Source organism: Triplophysa rosa, linkage group LG25 (genome assembly GCF_024868665.1).
Source record: "Triplophysa rosa linkage group LG25, Trosa_1v2, whole genome shotgun sequence".
NCBI lineage: Eukaryota > Metazoa > Chordata > Actinopteri > Cypriniformes > Nemacheilidae > Triplophysa > Triplophysa rosa.
The window spans coordinates 8752695-8779828 of record NC_079914.1 but is presented as its reverse complement, the minus strand read 5'-3'; the positions used below and the strand labels follow the sequence as shown (position 1 = coordinate 8779828).

The 27134-nt window shown below is 38.9% G+C and overlaps 1 protein-coding gene across 1 annotated transcript in view; it reads right to left on the bottom strand.

The window, feature by feature from the left end:
- Positions 1-634: 634 nt before the first annotated feature.
- The window catches only part of ssbp4 (single stranded DNA binding protein 4), a 53718-nt gene continuing 27218 nt past the window's right edge, over positions 635-27134 (bottom strand). Inside the window, exons 5-18 of the mRNA XM_057325236.1 lie at positions 15070-15159; positions 6423-6506; positions 4927-4986; positions 4756-4822; positions 4603-4670; positions 4454-4521; positions 4317-4362; positions 4185-4220; positions 4046-4100; positions 3712-3782; positions 3557-3635; positions 3401-3429; positions 2475-2576; positions 635-2043 (exon numbers count right to left, since the gene is read on the bottom strand). Coding sequence (XP_057181219.1) covers positions 2014-2043; positions 2475-2576; positions 3401-3429; positions 3557-3635; positions 3712-3782; positions 4046-4100; positions 4185-4220; positions 4317-4362; positions 4454-4521; positions 4603-4670; positions 4756-4822; positions 4927-4986; positions 6423-6506; positions 15070-15159 — 885 coding nt within the window. The 3' untranslated portion in view covers positions 635-2013. The remainder of the gene's footprint in view (positions 2044-2474; positions 2577-3400; positions 3430-3556; positions 3636-3711; positions 3783-4045; positions 4101-4184; positions 4221-4316; positions 4363-4453; positions 4522-4602; positions 4671-4755; positions 4823-4926; positions 4987-6422; positions 6507-15069; positions 15160-27134) is intronic.

Genomic DNA, 27134 nt, shown 5'->3' with positions numbered 1-27134 from the left:
AAAGCAAAACAAATTCTTGAGGGGTCAAAGCGACAAATTTTCTTACAATGGGTACGTTTTATAAAATCTGATGAAATATTTGTGGGCATGAAATGGCTGGTTTAATGAGGTTACACATCTTTCAATGCGAATTTGAATTCCAGTCAATAGCTGAGCGAATCTCATAAAACCAAAGACACTCCTGACTCATATTTTCCCTTAAAATGAAGAAGAAAAGTGTCTTAAAAATAAAGAGAAACCTAATTTACCATGTAAGGTTTTTGCTTTTGCCTTGGAATTTATTTTAATCAACGCAAAAAAGTTTGTCATGTGATTTTTAAAGCATTTTGTATTTGTTTCACTTTACCTCTATACGGATTTAAATAACAACTCCAGTAATATTTCATTGTAACACTATTTTAAAAATAACAGAATTATAGAAATATGACTTGGAAACTATGAATTTCACAAGTACATTTTTTTTGTACGAAAAAGAGTTTTAGAAAATATGACCAGGCATGTCTTTGTGAGTTGTACCCTTGTCATTTTATCCCAACCCTACACCATAATACACCACAAATAAAAGTCTGCAGAGTCCGTATCGGGCAGCAGAATGCAACCTCGTATCAAGAAAGAGATGGCACCACACATGAGCTTCACAGACAAGTAGTGTATTGAAAATACCAATAAGGTCCATGACCAAAACGTTATATTTACAGACATGGGACTATAGAGCACAAGAAAACGGGTGCTTGTAAGAGCAGTCTGCTTATTCCAACTACTTTTACAAACACAGGGGTAATATTCTAAAACATTTGAAAAACAATGGCAAACATAGTGGAGAAATCACAACTATAGACGGCAATTTATCTAGAATAGATGGTCACATGTGTTCGTTCTAGAGATTGACCAATTTGGTGATCATGGCAAGAGGATGAAATATGCTATGCTGAAATGGACCGATGGCAGTGAATGCAATGGCAGTAACCCTTGAACGCTACATGCTGAGGCCCGGAAAAGGATGACATATGCAACATTTTTAAAGCGTATTCCCATTTTTTAAATACAGTGCCATACAGGTGTATTACGCCAGTGATCGTAATCAATAAGACGCCACTTCGACACTAAACTGAGGTTGTACATCTCGGTACGTTTCTCTGGTAGTGATGACATCAGTTCTAACAACAGAGGTATATGTAAAGAGAGACATCTGACAAAACGACTAAAACAAAACATATAGACAAATACCTAAAATCATCATGTAAACAGAAGTGTCATTGTGCATTTCTGAATGTGTGCTTATTCTGTCATCGATGTTGTTGAGATACAAATGTGCCCTTTACAGGATAAAATTATGAGTACATCATCATAGCAATATCAATTATGAAAATTAGAACAATAATATTATCAATAATATACAAATATATTGTAATGAGACCATTCCTGCCCTTTATCGTGTCACCATTTCCGGTTTCAAAATGTACACGGCAATCAAACAGCGGACGCCTCCGTCCTCAGCGTTTAAATGCCGACGAAAAATCAACAGGTTTATAATAAAGCCACCAGTCTCAATGCTGATGAGCAGCGTGATAACATCTCCTGGCACAGTCCCACACACACACAAATATACACACACACACACACACACACACACACACACACACACACACACACACACACGCGGTGGTTCCATCGAGGACCCTCAATGTCCCGAACCGGTGACGAAGCCCGGCAGGCAGGTGGACTCCGCGAGAAGGCTCTTCCTTTGAGTCGAGGCTCGCTTTCTTCCAGTCGACGTCACCGCGCCAGCTTTGAACTGGGTGGTTCTACCATGAGTCCTTCGGTCCGCGGCGGTACCGACCCGCTAGGGGGCGCCACCGCACCAGCCCAGAGTGTTGGAGGGTGATGGTTGGGAAGGGGGTGGGTGTAATGATCGAACAAAATAAAATAAAACGGACGCAGCAGAGGTCGGGAAGGCGGGGTGGGGGGTAAGGGTTCAAAAAAATGAAAATGAAAATAAAACAACAAAGAAAATCACACACTCATCGTCATGTTGGGTGAATACTGCAACAAGAAGAAAGGAAAGGGGAAAAGAGAGGGATAAAGATGAGTCAATGAAAATTGCTCTTAACATTATGAAAGTTCACCACTGTGGAAAACTCGATGCAACAGTCACAGCAATACAATACAAACAACAATATTACAGAAACTCTGTAAACAACATCTAACATGTCAACCAAGTATTCAGATCTGAGAAAAATCACAATCGTTTTAAGCGTTTAAAGGTGATTAGCATTAATTCAGGTTCATTTCTAGCAAAGTCCAGCCAATTTTGACAGGAAGTGTACGTGTGAAACATGTTTTCAAGATGTCTGGCCTAACTCAGGTCTGAATTGACAGAAACGTCTGCTGATCAGAAGCGATACTTCTTTCAGGTGGTTACAGGAGAAGAGGGAAGGAGAGATCATGTGGGACTTGGTGTAATGTGTACTTACACTTTCACTTTGGAATGGGTTTAAAAAGTTGCCTGCCATCTCCCCGTCATCCCGTGGGGTGCCTGGGGGGTTGTTCATACCTGCCATGTTGTTCGGAGAGTTCTAGATAAGAGACAGAAGCAAAAAAAAACATTATTTAGGGTCAAAAGTTACTGGTTTATGGTCAACATTCCATTTCATCTCTTCCCACTCCTTGCATGTTAAATTTATATAATTTCTGTATATATACTTTGGATTTAATTTAAATTTGTTTAATATTTTTGGTTTTGTGCTTTTTTCCTTTTATTTCCTTTTTCATAATTAAGTTTTTATACATTACTTTTATGTATCTTATACGTTTACCTTATATTTCAATTATATCTTATATTTTTCAGTGTATAAAGTTAGCCTGATTTCATTTTACTTCATGTATGACTGTGTGTGTGACAAATAAAATCTCTTAAAACATTAACCCTTTTTTGTTTACATACTTGATGTGTGCCTAATATGCAAAGACAACTAAGTAAGCCATTCTTAGGCTTTTTTCACGGAACATTTAAAAACTTTGGCTCTATCAAAACGTTGAACAGTTTGTTTAAAACATAACGAAAACGTCTCAACCAATAGTGTGAGTTTTGGACACTACCATTGTTTTTTTCAACCAATTCAGTTTCTGAATACTTTGTGCATTATATTAAGTGTTGCTATTAAGATAGAAATTGCGCTGCATCTTTAAAATAGTAAACTGTATTAAAATGCAATAGAAAAGAACGTCATCACTGTCCTTCTAAAACCTCGTATCTCCATATTTTGTGATTTATATTTTCTGATATAAATCATTATTATTAGTCACCCTTTATGTTTGTCACAGAGTTTTGCCAATAAAACGTATTTGTGAAAATTTGCAAAATGTGAAATTCATGTACATCCAATGACTGACTTCTCACCTTTGGCAACCCATCCATATCACCTGAACCTGTAATCACAACAAGTAACTATGATTAGTTTTTACATTATTGACACAACAGCAAGTACATTTATAAACCTTGAGAAACACAATATTATCATTTCAAAACCTATATATTTGTATCAAGAAGTCTCACCTAAAGATCCATTCATATGGTGTGGCTCCATCGATCCCATCCCACCCATTGGACCATCAGGTCCAGGACCCATTGGGAACTACAAACACATGGCCACAATTAAGCTCATTCACAGAAAAAGCAAAACTTATTCTTATATAGCCAAAAAAACGTACATTCGGTCTGTTGCCACCAGGGCCAATGGGATTCATCATTGTGTAGATGTTTTCACTGGAATTCGTTGAGTCTGTCAGAAAACAGATTACATTTCTTATTAAACTGTGAACACATTTCTGAGAAGTATTGCTGAGCAAACAGCAGTGACAAGCAAAGTTTGGCTGATGTATTAAATGTGTTTTACAAAACAAAGAGCTTTAAGCTAATCTTCAGTCACTGAGATCATTTCTCAACTCAGCTATATAATCATGAACTTTCAATAATAAAAAAAAGAGTTGAAATTCAGAGCACAACTGCCGGTAAATCCCCAGGATTAGACGAAAGCAAACTGACCTCCTGGGCTTGGCATGATGGGAGTTCCTGGAGGTCCACCACCTCCTGGAGGACCCTGCATGATGAGAACGGAAAATGAATTCTCAAGATCATTTCAGAAAAAAGAACAGAACAAAAAGCGAGTGGGACAAAATCTTACCACATAATTTCCTGGTGATGAAGATGAGTATGCTATCTGTAGGAAAAAGCAATGATGACATTACCAACCATTTCCAAATAACTACGGCTGATACGGTTTTGAACTTGTCAATTCTGAATTATGAACACTTACGGAGTTTGTGTTAGGGTTAGGCCACGGCCCTCGACCACCAGGACCCCTGTGAAAGAGAAAATGTAAGCATTAGTGTTTATGTGTGAATAAGTGTGGCATAAATTGTATTAAATGTGCATGTCAGGACTAACACTCACATGTTCATGCCAGGCATACCGGGACCACCGAGAGAGTTCGGAGGAGGTCTCATTCCACCGCCGTAGTTCTACAAACACAGAGATGGAAAAGTTTAGCTCTCACTTCAAGTAGGGTAAAAGGCAATTGATTGACAGGGATGTTGACCAACCTGTGGGCCCATGCCGCCCATTACTCTGGGTGGATTCATCCTCATCGGGCCGCCCATGTTTGGATGTCCTAATAGAGAAGATCACGGTCAGTTTACAGATCCAGAATACCCAAAGTTACTGTAGAGATTTTAGAGAGTTTATTGGGCAGGTACCTTGCGGTCTGGTGGGGTCCAAACTGTTTGGCAGGAGTGGCTGTGACCCTGGGATTACACCTGGAGGCTGAGCGGGAGTAAAAGAGAAAGAAATTGGTAAATAAATGCAAACAATAAGCGTCAGGAAGAATAATACATAAACGTATTTAGCCGAGGGTGCATGGTTTGTACCTGATTTGGCATGCGGAGTGATGGGCGGGGTCCACCTGGGTACCGTGGAGACATGAAAGGCTACAGGGAGAGAGCCGAAAAGATGTCAATTAAAAGTGTACCACACCTTTACAAAGCATATAAACGCCAGTTTGACTGAAATCTGACATGATGCTCAAAGTAAAGACAAAAATATAATTGTGCTAACATAATAATTTCTTTCATTTAAAAAAAAATTGAATTTTTTTTTTTAAATAGACAGCTTCATCCGACACATGTGCCTGGCCCGATGTTAACTTCCCGTCTGTGTTTGGTTATCTTCTATTGTATGAACACAATACCAATGCAAGTCAAAGGGGACCAACGATTTTCTGTTACCAACGTTTTTCAAAATATCTTCTTTTGCGTTCTGCAGAAGAAAGAAAGTACTACAGGTTTGAAATGTAAAGATGGCGTGTAAATAATGACAGAATTTTGATTATCCTTTAATGACGTAATGTAAGCTAAAACGTGATTTCAGAGAAATGTAAACAATTATGCTAACGCTTTAGCTAAAATGATTAAGGGTATTTTGAAGTGCCCACATTTAACAACATTGTGCTAATTAATAATCATGAAACGTTACATTATTAGAGACAGAAATCTAATCTCGCGTGAACTGAAAATCGGTGAAATGCACATAATGGGACTCCTGAGCAACCAGCAGGGGGTGCCGTCACGCTACAGAAAAACAGACTCGCACTTTTACCTACACTAACAAGGTGCTGGCCTTTCTATCGAAGTGTTCAATGAAGAAAATCCGTTTAAATACTTAACAGCAACACAAAATGGAAATGTGCCAATATTTTGTTAAAAACAAGTACATAATTTATACATGCTAAAGGTGAAACCTGTAAAGAATTTCTATTCAGAGAGTAAAACATCAGGAGTACAACAGTAGTTGATGTAGGTTTGATCAAAAAATGGTTACATAATCCACAAAAACCAGCTCCATCTGCCTTTGCATTACACAGAAAGTGTGTTTCTATATTTGTGTTTGTGTTGTGTTTATGCACTGTGTGTGAGCATGTTTGTGTGTGTTTATCTGTGTGTGTGTGTTGAATTATTAATAGGATATTGATGGACTATGAGGGACTGAATGCAGGCCGTAGGGAGGAACAGGGCCTGACTAGATGAACCTCCGCTCCTCACGGGCTGGGCCGCAGTCTGCATTATTTATCTGAAAACATGGTCACTGTCTGCTCAAATGTGTGTGTGTGTGTGTGTGTGTGTGTGTGTGTGTGTGTGTGTGTGTTTGCACTTCCAGAGAAAACGGGGTAATGTGCTTTAGCTGGGGAAGAGATGAGAAACAACAAACAAGGAGAGATAATGTTTTCCCAGATAGGCAGGCGATGCATCTTGGGAAGTGAAAGAAATAAGGAGAATGAAATGAGATAGAGGTTGAGTCCCCATGAGACATCATGGGTCTTGGGTTCTTCATGGGTTGAAAGAGCCGGGAAACGGGGTGAGCGTCTTACCTGGCCGTGTGGACCCATCATGGGGTTGTTGGGGTTGTGTGGGGGGGGCTGTGCGTGTGGAGATGGTTGTGATCCAGGTGGACCCTAAAAAACAAGAGGAAAGATGTATGCAAACGATTAAATCAGGAAATATTGCAAACTTTGATGCAACATCAGATTAGCAGTTTTTGGCAATGAAATAAAAGTTGACGCACAGGGTTTTGAAATAAACTTTTTTACTTGCCAGCCAATTCGCCTACTAAATTTTAAATTACCCTCCTCACAAAACTTATACTAGCCTTTGTTAAAAACAGACTACATACATAATCTGTATTTCATATTATTCAAAAATAACAGTCATATTCTGTTTTCCCTTTCATCCGCACCTTTCATCCGCATCCGCAAAAAAATGAGTTTTTATTATTGGAGAATTTGAAGGTTGTTAATTTCAAACCTTGCGTCTTGGCATTAGTGGCATCAAACAAAACAGTAAACTACAGAAACCAAATTGGTGACAGTGGCTCAACCAATGGAGTAAAACCGGGGTGGTGCTTTTTCCAATATTAATCCAAATTTTATCAAAGGGGAAATGTGTTGAAAACAGATTTTTATGTTCTGTTCATTCTGTTGGCTGCAGAAACGCTTCATCTTTACGAAACCTCACAGAAACCGAGTTAAATGCTTCCGAGGCTTAAACGGACAGTTCACCCAAAACAAAATGTCATTTTAAACCTTTATACGAATCTTTCTTCTGTGGAGCACAAAAGAAGATATTTTTGAGAAATGTCTCAGTGGTTTTGTGTCGATTCAATGGAAGTCAATGGGGGTCGATGTTGTTTGGTTACCAAAATTCTTCAAAATAACTTCTGTGTTCTGCACAAGAAAGAAAGTCATACAGGTTTGAAATGACACGAGGATGAGTAAATGATGTATGTACGAGGATCAATGTTCATGCTAGCTTGGTTTGAGCATTGTTCTGCCATGCCCTGGGCAACTTCGACAACATCCAAAACACAACATATGCTGGTGACCAGCAGGGACCTACCTTAATGCTGTGCAGTCCATTTAATTTTACTTAACACCACAAAGCAGAATGATTTCAGTCGTCTGTAAAACCGTTCAACCCAAGGTAGAGTAGTTAATCAACCTATTTTCCCCCTACAAAGGGCATCTCCTACTGGGCTGGGCAGCTGCTGCAGGCTCTCCCTTCCTATCCCTTAACGGAGCTCCACCACGAGGCCTCCCCCATGTCTCCAATATGGGTACGAGGCATACCCCTTCCTACGGGCCATCTCTGTAGAGTGACTAAGGAACAACTTGGGTTGGCTTGTGTGTGTACGTGTCTTGGATGAGGAGGGTGTGTGTGTTAAATGAAGCAATTAATAAAATAATTTTCTACCCAGCTAAGGAGATAACGGCTTGGCACCGAAATACAAGCCCCTCCCACCACGAAAGAAGGAACGGCACATAGTATTCCTAGCAGGACGGTGCCATAGAGGACAGCAGCCAACACGGAGCTCAAGCATTGCAAGGAAGCAATGTCGCTTCCTGACCAAAAGGGGGCAGTGTGTAGCTACTGCCGAGTTACTGGTGACACAAAGCACTAAGCAAAACAAAGCACGGGCAATGCATATTTCATTGTCTCGGTGTACATTCGCATCCAATTCTATAGCAACAGACTTGAGCAAAATGTGTTAATGAAGGTAAGCGGTCTTGGAAAGATGGTTTTTAATAGTATTGTGCGTTAATTGTGTAAAAAACTAAGTAACGGCACAGAATACGTAATAAATATAAAATATAATCTACTGTGCAACATCTAGACTCATAACACCTAAACGGATAGTTCACCCAAAGATGAAAATTCTTGCATCCCCTCTCATGTCATTTCAAACCTGTATAAGTTTCTTTCCTATGCAGAACACAAAAGATATTTTGAAGAATATTGGTAACCAAACAACATTGACTTCCATTGTATGAACAAAAAACCACAGGGACATTTCTCAAAATATCTTCTTTAGTGTTCCACAGAAGAAAGTCATACAGGTTTGTAATGACCTCTTTAAAATGTCACCATCAAAACCATCCGTGTAGCTATGTATCTGGACATCTATGTCTATGTCAACTGGACCACAACCGTGATGGACACTTATATCAATGTCCCAAGACTCCTGCACCTCGCAGCGACAAGTCTAAACAAGATCCTCGAGTCCTTTTAACCTTGATGGAACCGTGTCTCTCCAAAGACTCCGGCAAGCCTTCAGTCGTGTCTGAATTCTGTTGGCTTCAAGAGGTTTTTGTGGAAAAGGAGCTGACGAAATTCTCCCACCTTCTTCCCTCAAAACAACCCCATCCATTTCAGATGTTTCCAGCTACACTAGAACTCTGTCTTTCTTTTTTTGGTCCCTCCCTCTCGCTACTCCGTCCTCCCAAGAGAAGCTGGTGCAGTGGAGTTTCGGCGTGAAGATTATTGAATGGGCCGACCTCTGCAATAAAAAAAAGAATTAAAAAAATGTGCAGATCCGGGCCAGACGCCAGTGCACAGACTTTGTGCGTCTCTCGCTAAACTCACTCCCTCGCTCTGCGGGAGGCTGCTGGGAGTCTGGGCCTGCGAGGTACAGATTAGGAGAGTCTGGAGAGAGGGGATGTTCAGGAGGGTTTACCCCTTTTCACCTCCGTTCCTCTCTCGCAGGACCGCACCGATCGCACGGCAGATAGCGAGGTCGCCTGTGTTAATTATCACTGTGTGCTTCTGTGTGCGCTGGAGAGCATCAGATGTGTGCATGGTTGCATAGCTTCACTACCAAAACACCTCTTTAGCGTGAATGTTTCAACAGTGATTTGGTGGTATTCGGCACATTATTTACCTTTCTACATTTGAAATGCATAAAATGCAAAAAAAAAAAAAACTTTAACACATACAGCTACAGAAAAAAACTGTTCTGAATTTAGTGTTTATAGGTATGCGTCTAGGTTAAATAATCATTTTTGTTTCATTCTGTGAACTATAACAATATTTCTTTCCCATTTTAAATAAAAATATTGTTTCTATTTGCATGTATTTGCAGAAAACGAAAACAGGAGAAAGAGGTCAAAATAACAGAAAAGATGCTCTGCATTTTTTCAGACCTCAAATACTACAAAGAAAACGAGTTCATATTCACTTTTAAGCAATAAAACAGTAATATTTATACATGTATTTTGAAAAAGGTTAAAAATGATTTTTCATGTGATAACCTGGATTTTTACCAGTTTGCATGTGCCTTGTCATGTTGTCATTCTTTCACATTGCTGTTGGATCACTCCTGAGGTTTGAATTTGTTGAAATTCAACAGACACTGGACAGGAATGGTCAGAATACACATAGAAATGCTGAATAAATGATTTTTTTTATCTTTATTTTTCCGCGGCTGCATATTTGAATATGTAAAAAAATAGGGATGTAAATTAGGAGGGACATGATGATACCATGTTACATTGACATCAGGGTCATGATTCAATAATGCAATTCTTGACGCATTCAAAACTGTTGCATTGTGTTTTTTATTGCGTTGTCTCACTCGTTTTTGAATCTACATTGGACCTCAATTACCAAAAATAAAAAATGTTCATCTACAAATTCATCTGATCTTGGAGTTTGGTCTACAGAAATGATCAAGTGTTTATTACTACATGTTGCCTTCGTACAGAAGTTCTGGATGGCGATCATCCCAAAAAAACAAACAACAAAGCGGTTGCCAAGCAACACAGACGCAGCAACACGCAGTGATACTTATGTAATATATGTTTTAGAACACGGTACAACCAAGAATCGAGAACCAGAACTAACCAGAATTACCAGCTTCATAAATAACTTCTTGCATCCGTGTCTAGTTAATAAGAGCAGAAAACAACCAACACAGTGTCTACACCGGACGCGGCGCAACACGACACGACACACGGCTTACGCCGAGCCACACCCAGTGTGAACAAAATTTCGAACTATAATGGGTTCTAATGAGTTCTATTGTCTTTTGTCCGGTGTAGACATGGTGTAACATTAAAAGAAGAAAATAAAACCAAAAAAAGACAAAATCCAACCACGGAAATCATAACGGACCGCAACGCTTTCCAACCGTGCTCTCAACTTCTATTAAAACCAGATACAAAAGAAACAGCTCCAATTATTAGCATAACTGCGTCCTGCAGCCGTGTTGAACAAGAGTGAGAGGAGGTGGTAGTTAGTTGATGTTAGGTGTGAAAAAGTGATATACTGGCCACTGGGATATATGACAAGATCTAATTGGTGTCACCAGACCACAGCAACTGAATAATCAGGAAAGCATCCATGGAACGGTCTATTTCGCGACTGTTGCCTTATTCTTGCTCTTTCTCGTTCTTTCATTTTGTGTCCTCGCTCTCTCCGTACCTCTCTTCTGCCGTGCCCTGTGCTGCTACCATCAGGGAATTACTGCAGTGGAGCACAAAGTCCTCCCTCTTCCTCTCTTTCTTAGTTCCTTCTCTCGCTCTTATGCACACAAGCGCTATTTATAGAATGCAATGTCACTCAGATTGCTCCCTGCTCTGAACGCGGCTCATGCAACATTAACGCTCTCCTCCACGGTTCAATATGCCGAGATGTGTCGCTCTAGCTGATGCTCATTTCGATGTCTTCTGCTCTATGGGATGCTGGTGCTACATTTGATACTTTGCCACAATCTTATTCTATTCTACTGATTTGAGCATAGCTGCGATATCTCTCATTGTCTCTCTTATCTTGTAGATCATCTACTCCATCTGCTGTTCTCTCTGATGAACTACTAGATGATCTACTGAATCTGCCGCTCTATCTGATCTCATCTTTGATGAGGTAGCTGAACATCTACAAAATCTGGAGCTCTATCTTATCTTCTCTATGATGATCTACTAGATAATTGTTAAATTAGACCTTCTCTCTGATGATCTACCAGTTGATCTATTCCATTTGCTGTTCTTTCTGATGAACTACTAGATCCTCTGCTGAATCTGGAGCTCTCTGATCTAGTCTTTGATCAGGTAGCTGAATATCTACTCAATGTGCTGCTCTACCAGATCTTCTCTGTAATGATCTACTAGATTATTACTAAATCAGCTGCTATATCTTGTCTCTCTGATGATCGATCTACTCAATCTGCTACAATATCTCAACTTCTCTCAGAAGCTGATCTAGAGCCGTTGTTCTCCACAGGGGGCCTCAGGATGACTAATAATTTAAAGGGGTAATTTAACGCCGTTTCACGCATTCGGACTTCTTTGCAATGTTAAACGTGCTGGCTTCTCATGCTTAACATGGTCAACTTTACATAATACGTCCAACTCGTTTTTTGACGTGTTTCTGTGCTCGATACACTCCCCCCAAGGTTCGTATAGGTTTCGGAAAGGTTCTTTCGAACATGAAAAACCATTACGTTACAACTTTTCTTAGTCCCTTATTGGGCAATTCTCCCAGAAAAGCAAGCCCACCAAAATGCGAAAAGAAATGTCAAGCGATAGGAAGACCCGCCTACCATCAAGATTGGCTGCGCTGTGTCAAGATTGCAGCTCGTTACTCTTGCGATAGTGAGAGAAGTTGAGGTGTGGTTGTTTGTTCATGGCTGATGGGTGTTATATAAACGGTGGATATAACGCTGGATTTGCAGATCGTTTGAAATTGAAAGACGAGCGGTCCCCACGCTAAAAGATGTTGGACATGAACCGCACGCGGTAAGTGAAACTAAGTCATATGTCTGTGTGTTGATGGCAATCGGCGCATACGTGCATAATGTTAACAACACAAACTTGCAGTGAATCTATGCGATGATGTATTGTGTGCTCGTGATTTAGTTCCTCCCCCGCACACCCCCAGGAGGTCGTATTTTTCCGGAAATAATCGTACAGCTGTATCTATTTTTTATAAATGTGATCCAACTAAATACTCTTTGAAGATACTAAGTGTGCAACACTACTCTATAGGTACTCAAGATTAATATGAGATTGGCAGAAACTGCGCGTTCAACCGGACCTTTAAAATTAGACAAAATGAGCATTGAAATATATTTTAAAACAACAAAGATATTTCTTACTATTTGACTTTTCGAGTTAACACCAAGCTCTAAAATATTTTATTGGGTAGAAATGTTGAGTTTTGCGAGCGGGAGGGGGGCCTTTGAATATTGTTGAATACAGCCTACGGAATCTGCTCCTCTATCTGATTTAGAGATCTGATTTACTTGTTACTTTAAATTTTGTATTGTATTGGCCTCCCAGAGTGGATAAATCTGACAACGACACCCTTGCGTTTTCGTGTGTACAGCCAATCCGTATATTTTCTGAAACGGTGATGTCATCACCCCAACGCGCAAGGTTTATGCGCATGCTCCAAGTCTTCTTCTCCACTTTTAGTGTATCTCTGTGGCAGAATTACAGCGCCACATACTGATTTGGCATGTATGCACCTTTTTCAGTAGTTTTGTGTGTACGCAGATATTTCTTGAGACGGCGCCATGTTAACGGAATTAAAAGGAAAACAAAGATTGGATAGGGAAAGCTCTAGCTTCGTGTGGATGAACCTTTAGTCTTCGATGAACTAGTTGATCACCTAATGAACCTGTTGCTCTATCAGATCTTCCCTTTGATCATCTACCAAAGATGCTGGAATATATGATCTCTCTGTTGATCTACAAGTTGATCTATTCAATCTGCTGTTCTCTTTGATGTTATACTAGATCATCAACTATCATCAACTAGATCAATCATCATCATCTGCTGCTCTTCCTGACCCTCTCTCCGATGGTCTTCTAGAGTATCTAGTCCATGTGCTGTTGTTCTCTCAGGTAATCTTCAAGATCAGGGGTTCTCAATGGATCAAGCGGGCCAGAGTTAAGAACCACTGTTCTAGATAGGGATACACCGATATATAAATTTGGGCCGATAACCGATAATTCTTTAACATTGGACGCCGATAACCGATATATTGGACAATATACAGCAACCATTAGTTACCATAGGGTAAGGTAACCATTAGTTCTCTTTTTCCCCCTGAAAATCATGTACCAAGCCTACTTTACACTAGTTAACGATTCTTTAACCTTCAAACTTTTCTGGTACATTTTTTATTTAATAAACAAATTATAGATTTTCTTCCAAAGCAACCCAGAAAAGTGTCTACATATTGTACCTACATCAACAAGAGCAGTAGCTGAATGATCAAGACAGAAAGATAGTACTATACTGTATTTTAACTGTGAGCATGCAGCCGAAGAAGTTTAACCAGAGGAAATGATTTATCGGCTATAATATATCGGCCTACATTTTTTTATCGGCCAATACCGATAACATTAAAAATGACCATTTATCGGCCGATACCGATATGGCTGATAAATTATAGTGCATCCCTAATTCTAGATCATCTACTCTATCTGCTGCTCTGTTTGATCTTTATGCCGATCTACTAAATAGCTGAATCTATCCCTTGCTCTATCTGATGTTTCATGTACTATGTGATGCAACTCTATCTCCACCAGAACTCAAATATAATCTGATCTGATACCTTATCTGCTGGTCTATCTGATACTGTTGTTCATTTATGAACAAGTCCGGCAGTCGTGGCCTAATGGTTAGAGGGCCTGATTCCCAGGGCCGGCGGGTAACGACTGAGGTGCCCTTGAGCAAGGCACCTTACCCCTACTTGCTCCCCGGGCGCTGCAGTGATAGCTGCCCACTGCTCTGGGTGTATGTGTGTTCACCACTTGCTGTGCGTGTGTTCACTACTCTCTGGATGGGTTAAATGCAGAGGTCACATTTCGGGTATGGGTCACCATATCTGACAAATAGGTCACTTCACTTTCACTTTCACCTATCTGATGTCTTTTGTTCTATCTGATTTATTTAATCTGATACCTCATCGGTTTTAGGCAAACGATGGCAAAAGATTACATTATACGTGTAATGAATTAACAGCGATTAATCATAACAAAATAAACAAAACAAACGAATAAAGAATAATAAACAGCTGAATATATAATTATACAAATAAAGCGCTGTGAACATTCTGAAGTTTAAATCTTGATCTACAGCTTTCATTTTTACAGTTTTTGCTAGTTGTGCAGCAAGTATCCTAAACAAGTTGGACCCGGGGTTACGCTGAAAGAAACGCTCAACTGAGTGTTTATTCAGGAAGGTGACTAGCTTTTGTCTGGGAATAAATAGCTCAATAAAGACAACTACGGCAGAGGCACTCCCGCAGGCACCTTGACTTTGGGAACAGTGCCCCCGAGCATTCTCCCAAATCCCAGCCCTGAATTTAAAACACACAGATATGTTGTTAGATATGTGTTGTCAAAGAGCTACAACCGAGCCAGCATGTTAACCAGTCTTGGCCTCAGGGATTAAACAATCGAGGCATCCGACTGATCTCAGATCAGGGGCCGCGGCTCTCCGTTTGCATCAGTGAGAGTTGCTACTGTACCAACAACTCATTTAAACATGTAGCATGGAAATGAATGGAAATACGGAGAGGGACTGATAGTGGGAAAGAAACATCTGGACAGGGATTAGAACAAACTAAAGGGGGTTACAGAAAGAGGGGAGGGTGAGGCACAGTTAACGGTGGAGGTTTAATGCGTGGGGTTAAAGGAAGAAGTTTAACAGGAAGGGGAGAGAGAGCAGATCTTACTTGAAAGAAGCCTGGAGGCATGGGTCCACCTGGCATGCCATCGTTGGGTGGCATGTTGCCCATCACAGGACTGGGAGCTGCTGCTGCACTCTGAAACACAAAAAGATGCGAAATCTGGTTTAGAAAAAAATAAAACAGGAAATTGTACATTTTTGCCATTTTTACTTCTCTTAGATATATTAAATGTTACATTGTTTCAAATCTCTCACTATTTTACATGTAAAACAGTACACTCAATTAAAGCTACAATCCGTAACTTTTTAGGTTAAAAACAAGCAAATCAGTTACTAACAAGTACATACAAATAATTTACATTCATATTATAGTATATATATTATTTAACTTAAATTATTATTATTATTTATATTATGTATTTATTACGATGTATTCGAATTCAAAAACGCATATTCATATTTTTTGTTAGTTAAGCTATGACATATGATTTGGGGGTAATGTCAATTTGCCTTTATTTAAATTCAACCCAAGTAACCTGTAATTTTACGGTTTAAACAAAGATGGCGATATAGCCAAGTTACAGATTGCTTCAAATAAATGTTAAATCCAACTCTTAGCAATTCATAATATTTAGCATCAAAACATATTTCCAAAGTATTCAAACTGAAAATAATTTAAAATAATTTCAGTTTTTTGTATAATAAATAATATATAAATGATATAAATATATATATAAAAAATTCTATGAACACAATGACATCATAGAGATGCTGTTTTTTCAATGCCCCTGTACTTGCCTACATCACTGACCCTTAAAACAAACAACTGATGTTCAACAAACCACAACATTTGGCCAAACACCAGGGTTAGAAAAGAAAACACGGATGAACATGTAGAATGTCTTGTCATGTGAGCAGTTGTTTAGGTTGAAGGCTACAGGCCCTCATCACCCCAGACAAAGCCAACCTCAGCCGTGTCTTTCCCATGCCGGTAAACAGGGGGAGACGGGGGGATTACACATGACCCAACACCCCTCCTCCATCCTGTAATCAGATCCCCCTCTATCCATCCCTCCCGCTGTGGGTGGAGGAGGGCAAACCGCCTTGGTGCAGCTGACCTTAACAGCCCAGACACTCAGCGCTGACCCCAAGAGGTCAGAGAGCACTGCTACATACACACAAACATACGCAAATTCCTTGTTTTTAGCGCTCTCTCTCACACACACAAGCTGTAATAAACAGAACTATATAGAGTTAAGTTAACATTTAGCCATAAATGACGAAGACAGGAAGTGCTGGCGCCTGACAGAAATGTAAGTTATACACAGAAAATATTCGCTGAAAATCTACCACAAATCTCAATCCCGCCTCTGCTCTTAAAGGGACAGTTCACCCAAAAATGAAATTTCTTTGATCATTTACCAACTTCACGCCATTTCAAACCTGTATGACTTTCTGTCTTCTGCAGAACACAAAATCTGATCTTTCGAAGAATGTTGGCAACCAAACAACATCGGCCCCCATTGACTTACATTGTATAGACACAATATCACTTTCTCAAAATATCTCCTTTTGTGCTCCACAGAAGAAAAGAGTCACATACAGGTTTTGAACGACATGAGGGTGAATAAATGATGACAGAATCTTGATACGAAAGCTTCAAACTTGCTCCACAGAGGATTAGGGTTAATATCCTACATGACAATATTTTTCTTACCTCAACTGTTGCCTTAACACACTTCTACAAATATGTCAATCACACAAAACCCAACGAATTTCCATATCATCCATGCACAAGGATGCACTTTCTCATAAATGTGGAATAAAATAGAGCCAGAAGCTGGCACGGGGTAGATAACAGGTGAGGTAGGGCCAGCCACGGTGTTTGCATGCGGTGGAGGGATTGGTGAGCGTGTTTGGTTAAGGCGAGGGAGGGGCTGAGTGACAGATCGGACCGGTGAGATTTTGTTTACACAGTGGCTGGTGTAGGTTTAACCAGCACAATGGCTCCCACTCTATTGTCACAGCACGCGCACGAGTGGATATATGAATGAGGACTTTCATTAACACGTACACACGGACGGATAAACTATAAGAAAATCACAGGGCACAATGACCGGCGTCCAATCAGTGGGAAGGATGAGCTACACGAGTCGTTCGCAGCTCTTTCTCACACACACACACACACACACACACACACACACACACAGAGCGACTGCACTGCACTCAGGTAGAGAGGCAGAGGGCCCAATCGGCTTGTTGCCATGACAACTCAGACCTTGGCTCTCCCGCTCTCTGGTGCCCATTAAAACCCTCAGGCCGTCAATCACTTGCCTGGCCAGGGAGCAAAAGAGAGAGAGCAGAATTAAGATAGAGTTTAAAGGAGCCCATGGCTTTTGATAGGCTTGGCTGTTTGCTACCGCTATCTCTCTCTCGACCACTAAAGCAGACGCATCCCAGATCGTGTTTAAGGAATAGTTCGCTCAGAAATGAAAATTTGGTCAATTTTTATGCGAGGGCTACACAATATTGAAGAGAATCTTAACATTTCTAAGTATATATGATGTTTGTTAAATCAATTTAAATTACACTAAAGGGCAATTTCCATGCAAATGTCAACCTTAAAATGTTTTACCAAAGGTTTTCACCATACTGATAGATACATGAATATTTGAAGGTTAAAATACCCATATGAGGTCTGTTTAAAAGTTTTTAAAGCGTTATTTTTTAAAGCATTTCTTTATTTTTAAAGTATGGTATATCATAGTCAGGTAAGCTCCGCTTTTAGAAATGTCACATCCATAATGGTCTATGTTCCTTATAAATGGGCACAGGAAATTTTTATATTGCAACTATATGTTCTATGAAAAGGCATTTCTTCTTAATTTGTGGGGTATTATTGCATATTGTTTGTGCATTTTAATTGCATGTATGTCTTTCAAAAATGTGCGTCCTCTGTTGTCAAATCCATAACAGTGTTTATTTCCCTTTCATTTTTTATAAAAAACTTGCGTATAGATTGAAATTTCTCTCTCAAGTCCGGACTCTGTACAGGGATTTAGGAAAATCTAAATAGGTGGTTCAATATATTTGTAATAATACATTCTCTGAGAGTTTATATTTCAACTGTTGACTGCAAATGTAATGTAATGTAAATAATCCATAATCCTGGAATTGCCCTAAAATATATTGGTAAATAAACATACATGTTTTACTGTTGCAGTACATAAAAACAAATCTAACAACGTTATTCCAAACCACTGCAATACACACATTTGCAATGAAGCGATAATTTCAATATATTGTGTGGGGCTGTCAACCGTTTAATCGTGATTAATTGCATCCAGAATTAAAGTTTGTGTATACATAATATATTTCTGTGTACTGTGCATATTAATTTTGTATTTATAAACACATACACATACACATACATGCATATATTTAAGAAAACTGTAAAATATACAAATTAATAAACATTTATATATAATTCTAATAATTGGTACATATAGATAAATACATGTAAATATTTCCTACGTATGCATGTATATGCATGCGTTTATAAACGCAAAATTAACATGCACCTTACACAGACATATACTACGCAAACTTTTATTCTGAATGCGATTAATCGCGATTAATTGTTTGACAGCCCTAATATTGTGCAGCCCTAGTTTACACAATCATTCAATTGTTTTAAAGGAATATAAATTCTCTCATAATCTAATCACTCTCATGCCATCCCAGATATTCTTTTAATTTTGGAATTCTTTTAATTTAACTATAATTATTATTAATATTATGTATTTATTAGATTTCAAAAACGCATATATTCATATTTTTAGTTAGTTAAGCTATCACATATGATTTTGGGGTTATGTCATTTCGGAATTTGGAATTCTTTTCATTTTCGTTGAAGAGTAAATTAAAAAAAAAATATTTTGGGTGAACTATTACTTTAATATAACGGAAAACAATGACAGTATTCAGATTCAGACAGCCATACAGGCAAGTAAATAATGACAAAAAGTAACTTTCTCCCAAACAATTTCTTTAATCCCTATCATGCAACCTTGTTTATTCTTCCTTCTTCCCTTAATGCCCAAAGATCAATTAAACATGAACTAATCTCTTCGAAAGGTTTAACCCCTCACTCATCTGATAACTTCAAACGCATGTCTAACATCCACACACACGGTCCAAACCCTCTGAAGTAATTAGCCACTGCTGTTTTAATTATCAGCATCAATCGCTGAGCTCGGCTGGGCATCGGACAGGAGAGGAAAGGCTTAATCTGGCCATCGATCTGGTGCAGGGTTCCAGGATGAGGAATGGATCTGGCCTTATCCGTTCTTGGATGAACAGGGTAACCCAGATCACCTGCCGAGTAACACAACCACACGTATGCTGGTAACAAGTAGTCGCTGGCATCTAAGTGAAGTTGAATGAGCAATACAGAGGCACTGCAATTTTAACCTGCATTGGCTTCCATTGTGTTGACAAAAACCACTAAGACATTTCTCAAAATATCTTCTTATGTTTTCTACAGAAGAAAGTGTCATATACAGGTTTGGAACGACATGAGGGTAAATAAAATTTCTCCTTCACATTTAAACTAAAAAAATATTTTTTTGTGTGTTCCACACAATTTTTATCTACATTTGTAGAAAAAGGAAAAAACTACTAGGCAAAACCTCAAACATTTTTTTATTCTCTTGGCTGCGTTTGCTTTACTTCAAGCAAACATTCAAGACCGTTTAAGTTCTCCCCATTTACTGCCTTTCACCACACTCTCCACTCCTCTCATCTCCCACTCGTTCTCCTCCTCCAGTCCTTATTTCCCAACATCCCCCACTTCCAATAACTCTGTCAGTGGAGTTGACTCCATAAAGATTAGCCAGTGAGCGCAAGCGGCCATAATCAGCAGTTCTGGCTGACAGATGTGCCTTTTAATCAATGGAGCGATGGAACGGCGGTCTACACCGTGTAACACTGGGAAGCCGCTATGGAGAGGTTCCCTCGTCTCTCCCCGTTTCCCTCCCATGGTGCCAACAGCTGTTGTATCAATCAGGTGAATTAATTACCGGTAAACAAATCTTCCGAGGAAACCCCTCATGTAAACCCCCACCCCGCAAATACACACGCATGTACACACACGCGAAAACACGGTATTCCCAGAACCCCCAGCTTTTTCAATCTCAGTGGCCTACAATTATGCTTGCTCAGGGGCTGTTATCGAAGTCATGTTCAGGGACAGGCGTGTTTGCGTTTGTTTTTGTGGAAATAGTGTTGTTTGAGCATTTTAGTCTTATTTTAGTCAGAATTATCCATGACTATTTTCGTCTAGTTTTAGTCGACGAAAACTGATGACATTTTAGTCTAGTTTTAGTCAATGAAAATTGAATTTTAGTCTCTTTTTAGTAATGCAATTCTATTTAACCCAGTCAATATAGTGTAAGTACCTAAAAGTATAGACGAAACCAAAATTTTCTTTTAGCCAAACCCATTTCAAACAAGGTTATCTTATTATATTATTGTTACCTTACAGACTCAAGAATACATCCATTCTAGACACAGAAGACGTCTGATTGGAATTTACGGCCATCGGTAGGGGTGGGAATCTCTAGGCACGTCACAATGCGATTCGATTACGATTCAGAGGGCTGCGATGCGATGATAAAATGGATTCTCGATGCATCTTTTTCCTATACAAATTTTCTTTTTCTTGCTTTGTGACTATTAAAATCAAAGTATTTGTCATAACCCAGACCAATTTTACTTCCAATATCCTTTATTAATAAAACAAATGGAAGTGATTTCGCAAGTCAACTGGAAGGTTACATTTGCCAGCATTGCAAAGAACCAACAGGAAAAGAGTGACTGCCCTCAGTGCACTGTAGTAGCATACAGAATGCAGTAAATTAATGCAGACTATTTTGCACATAGCACTGGAGCTAGAGAGGTTTAAAGTTATTATAGTTAACTAAAGTATTTTTTGTCGGAGTGTTCAATTTAACGGGACTTTTATTTTGACGGGTCTTTGAGAAGATGCTTGAGTTTTTGTGTTTGCCGATAGCTTCACTCAAACAGTAAACGCTCGTAAAATAAACTCTCAGAGCAACTCTGGAGATGAAGTTCATGTGTTCATATCCTCATACAGAGCAGACGCAGATAAATCCTCGACCATCACTCGTGTTGTATGTTAAACTGTGCACATAATTCACTCAGACACGCAGAACAGCAGATGATATTTAAATAACAGGATTCCGCTCCGCATCTAGGTTAAAGCATCAGAAGAAATAACGTTATAACATTTCGTCTCATCTCGTTTTGGTCAACAAAAATGAAGAGACATTTTAGTATAGTTTTTATTTTGTAAACCACATTTAGTCTCGTTTTTATTCATCAACAATATTGCATTATACATTTAATTATAGTCATTGTCACATGACCAGCATTTTCGTCACGTGATAAAGGTTCGTTGACGACCATATTTCGTCATAATTTTCGTTGACAAAAGCAACACTATGTGGAAACAGATAGCGATTACTTTTTTTTTATACAGAATAACTTTAAAAACTATTTTCGAAAACTCGAAAGCTTCGACCCCAAAGCTCAACCTGTTATCAGTATTATTAGTTACAATGCAGAATGAAAGAAAACAATGCTAGCAAAGAAGCGAACTCCCATTTGGTAAACAACAGACGTACTGGCTAGACTTCAAGTGCACAAAATTGTCAAGTTACATGCACGAAAATCTCACAAAGAGCTGAACAATTCGTTTAAAATATTAAAATATCACAAATTTGCGTATCATAATTGTTTCAGAAACTTTGTGAAGTTGTAGTGATGCTTTCTTTTCTCAACATGTTGGATTATATAAATATATATATGAAATAAATATTTTATGATTTAAAACGTCAAAATAATTGAAAATTAATTTACAAACTCTTTTCACAAACTAATATCGCATCACATTTTGCATTATTTAGCATGTTGTCGCATTTCACTTTTTTTTTTGAGCGGCCCTACAGGTCCCTTAAAAAAGGAAAGTTCACCCCAAAATGAAAATTCTGTCATCATTTACTTAACCTCTTGTTATTTCAAACCTGTGTGACTTTCTTTCTTCTGCAGAACACAAAAGAAGATATTTTAAAGAATGTAGGTAACCGAACAACGGCGGTACCCATTGACTTCCATTGGTTTTGTGTCCATACATTCTTTTGTTTCAGGTTTGAAATGACAAGAGGTTAAGTAAATGATGACAGAATTTTCATTTTTGGGTGAACTACAGGTACATATTCTTTCGTAATACATATTTACCGGTCTTTAAATCTTCTTTCTAAGCTCATTAAACCTTGTTTTTCACATTTACTTTATCCATCTTGCTCTACATCCACTAAAAGCAATTGAATGATATAGAAACATGCCCAAAGTGAAAGGTGAATTATCTACAATCCAAATTAAATGAGACTGACACCAATGGACTCCCTGGGCTACAACACATGTTCTGCGAGTCACAAGCCCTGACCCAGCTCACCACCTCACTGGCTGTGTCAGATATCTCACTTTTTTCTCACGAGGGCCACACACACATTCACACGTGTGCGCTCTGTACCCTTTGCACTTCAATTAGAGTGATAAGCTCTCTGAGGACGCGTGCAAAGAAACATTCATATACCACACATTCAAATTCAAAACAAACCCATCACCAACATCATGTCACCCCTTTAAAATCAACGAGTGCGTTTACATGCACAAAATAAACGGATATCTATCAAAAATCAGCTTATAAAAGAAACCTGTTTTCATGCATTTACATGCATAGTAATAAACCGGCTACGCATAAAACCACGTTTACATGGAAGTTTGAGACTTGCCGGGTTTCTCGTGTGCAGTGACGTCACCGTCGATAGTCTGTTTAGTAATTAAAAATGCAGTGGGAAAACGGTCAGAAGCTGTATTTTTATATCTCTTCTCATGTCCACAGTACCTGCGTATGCAACAACAGTTCTTCATTTTGACGTTTCTACATCAACTGCATGATTCGAGAGCTGACTTTTATGCGTTATTTACTATCACTTCCGTTTGGGACTTTTACTAATGCACTGTCAGACATGCGCACATAAACAAAACTGAGAGAAAACCGGTAAAGGCGTTTACATGCAGCGCGAAGTTGGAGTAATGGGCAAAAAACTACCTCTGCCGAGCGGGTTTTGCTTACGCCGTTTATGATCTTTCCCCGATAAAAGAAAACCGTTTTATGCGTTTACATGACTTACATGTAATCAGCTTATTAAGCATAATCGGAGTAAGACTGTGCATGTAAACGCACTCATCGTATAAAGTACAGGTGGTTTAAAAAAAATCTTAAGTCCATGTCTATCAAGGCTATGAAGGCTTTTAGGATCTCCAAAACAGCTACTTTATAAAAATGACTAATCATCCTCATGTCATTCCAAGCCTGTACGACTTTCTTCTGCAGAACACAAACAACATTGACCCCCCACTGACGTACATTGCATGAACACAAAACCACAAGACAAAATATCCTATTTTGTGTTCAACAGAAATCATTCCTCTTTGGAAAGACTCTGTCGAGTTTGGAGCTCAGCATACAACAGTTTACATTTTACATTATTAAAATATTGGCCCAATAAAATTGTGTGTTTCAAACATTGTGTGTTTAAAAGCATTCATTTTTGCTGTGGAGAACTGGGAGATTTTGTCACCGGTACACATGTCGTGACAACCCCAGCATAAGAAAAACTGCTTGGCACAAACAGAGGAAAATGAAGTTGTGACAATGGAAATAACCAAGTTAGAAAGCACACCTGGTGCTGACAGAGAAAAAAGAAAACCATAAACAACAATCCCACTCCAAACATTTCCCCAACAACCCAACTACATTTCAACAAGCTTCTGCCTGGTAAATAATATGACTTTGGGTTCCCTCACAAATCCACAATCCCTTACAGATCATGAGTGAAACCACTGAACGTATGTCAGCCAACTCTTAACCAGCTGCGGCGAACAGTGGTCAGCCCACCCAGCCAGTGGTCAAATCCCGAGTCCAACAACTTGCTGGCAAGCGCTACAGTTCTCCACTTTCACACAATGTTATTACACTGCCAATAGGTGCAGTAACATTAAAGCTAACCTAGGTTCAAATCGGTTCAAACTGTGCTCTCCCGAGCACTTAAAACATGCCCTGCTCTTAAGACATTACAAGTATACAAGTACCTGAAAGCCCAACAATCACAGCTGTAGAAGAAGAGGCAGCATGTGTTTAAAAAGGAACTCTGCTTGACTGCAAACACAGGCGTGCAGCCGTGTGCATGTCATGCTAACCTGTGCTAGCATTCCCATCAATAAGTAAACAGCCTGACAGAAATATCTCTCCATAGCACAGGATGGGCAGTCTCCACCTTCCTCTGAGAACAAAACAATAAAATCTCATAGCACGTCCTCGATTTGCGAGGACTGAGAAGATTTTTTTTATGTTTGGACAAGGGCTGTCACGATTATTAAATAATCGTCTCATCGCGATTGTTTGACCTCATCGCGATGGTTTCAGATCATCGCAATTATTGCACATCTCTATAGAAGACACTAGGGAGAGCTGCAATGCATCTGCATATTGCACATTTTAGTGTATATATTGTAACTAAAGCATGGTAATACTTGTAAAATGTACCACCACAACACAATCACTTAAAAAAAAAAAATACTAAAGCATATACCATACAAATTACCTGCAGTACAATTTAACATTATTTAAGCAAATATCAGTGTGAAAACCAATCTACCAAAATTTCATTAACATACAAGTAAAATTTTATTGTAGTCTTGCAAGTGAGAAAAAAACAGACTAGAAGCTTTTCTATGACTGATAGCATTTTAATGGTGGCTTCAATTCACACCTGATCAATTTACTTAATTTACAAGTATTTGGCGGTTGTATTATTGACAGGTAAAAGCCTAAACCTTAAGTATGATGACCCAATTTTTTCCGATGTATTTCCAAGAAAAAAACATAGTCTTGTATTCAGAACAATATGGTCGTTTCAATCGCTGAATCAAAAATGTGTGAGAATTAAATGTCAAAGCTCAAAAACAGGCAATTAATCGTCATAATCGACAAAGCCCTAAAACAGACAATTAATCGTCATAATCGCAATGATTTATTAGACAATTAATCGTCAATCAAATGTCATAATCGTGACAGCCCTAGTTTGGACCCTGTAATATGTAACCCACTTTTTTCTGCAGGGTAAGTTGAAAATCGAGATTTGTTCTCGTTTTCTAGTACAAATATCTTAAAATCTTTTAATCAAAATATATTTACTTGACAAGGAAAAGTCTACCAGTGAGCTAAGAAAATAAACTTGAATTCAAGTTTTTTCAAGTATCTGATCCAAGATTATTTTTGTACCCCATTGGCAGATTGTTGTGCTTTTTTAAACATAAACCTACTTAATTCTTATACTTTTTCTCACGAAGACTAGATATCTTAGGTTTCTTTACTTACTTGATTTAAGAATTTTTTAGATATTTGTACTAGAAAACAAGAAAAAATTGCTTAGTTAGAAAAGATTTTTTGTCATGCAACTATAAAAAGAGAATTTAATGCGTTTTGGCTATTTTGGGAGCATGAAAATGCATGAAAATTTTTGAAAACAAAACTGTTATAATATGTGACCTTGTGAAAACAGCGACATAATGTACATGCATGTTACATGATACTTGTTCAGATATGCATGTGCGAGCGCTGGACAACCAAAACAACAACATCAGCGGACTACAAAACTGTGCTTGTGCAGCTCAAGTTACTGAATTCGTAAACGTTTTTAAGACGTTTTCACAGATTCATGTGAACCTTTTGGATTTTAGAACATCGTTTTCTTTTAAACATACCCTAAGTTTCTCATAGTAAATAATTTAAGAACATATCACTAGGCAACAAAAGTCAAAATGCCTCTCATGATGTAATTTTCTTCTATAAACTAGACCTAAACCTAGAGAGCACAGGTATGTCTGTAAGAGGTCTGCTAAAGATCTGGAAAACATCTGCTGTAGAAACATCTGATAAACATCTTAAAAAAGCAGTTTTACATACATTCTAAATCATAAGCATCTTACAGACATCTTTTAGATGTCTATATGACATCTGACAGGAAACCTCTCAGAGACGCATTTCAGATGGGCAAGCAATCCAAAAATACGTCTTGCAGATATAAATGCAGACATGAAACAGTCATCTCCCATATGTATGTGTGCTATCAGGGAACAAGGTACTTGCAAAATCCAGCTGACCATAATGCCAATCCCACCACATCTTTACAGATACAGAGATGTAAAAATGTACAAAAACATTGATGTTGCACTAAATCATCAGGCCCATTTAGTTGTGGTCTTCTCTGGTGGATACTATGACACCTGTCTATGTTCAGCTAAATGAACCAAACCTTTTAGCTAAAGCTCACTTTAACTGCATTAGCCATGTAGGAAGCATGGATGGAATTCAACTACGCTTGTATCATAATGTGATTAGAGTGAAATTAGAAACCAAATACTTGGTGTCAAAGTGTTCGACAACGTAAGGTGAAAAATGGTTTCGGCTTGACGCCGATCTCAATGTGTAAGGGGCACTTAGACCCTGGGGATGCCGCAAGGATGTGTGCAGCATACAGCGTTCAGTCTCGCTCACAATTTCTGTCTTTATGCTTATTCTGCATGTGAACACGCAAACCGAAAAGTCCCAGGGGGGATAACGGGGTTGTCTGTCTCCACGCCCTCGCTCTCTCTCTCTCACTCCCCACCCCCTCCCACAATCGAGTCTGGGTGTCAGGCAGCTCACATAAGCCGTTGTCATGGTGACAGGTCCTGTCTGCGTTCCCTCCCTCAGGCATCTTAGATCCAGAGCGTTGCGTTTTTGAGATGAAGCGCGGAAGTAAAAAAGGGACGCAAGAAAGATGATTAATAGAAGCGTTGGCGAAAGCAGTCTGCAAATAAAGCTCCATTCACATCGAGGATCATTTTATTGATGGAGGTCACCAGGTCGCTAGTAGGAGTTCCTTGCATCTGGATGCTCTAACATTATTGGTGGGCTGC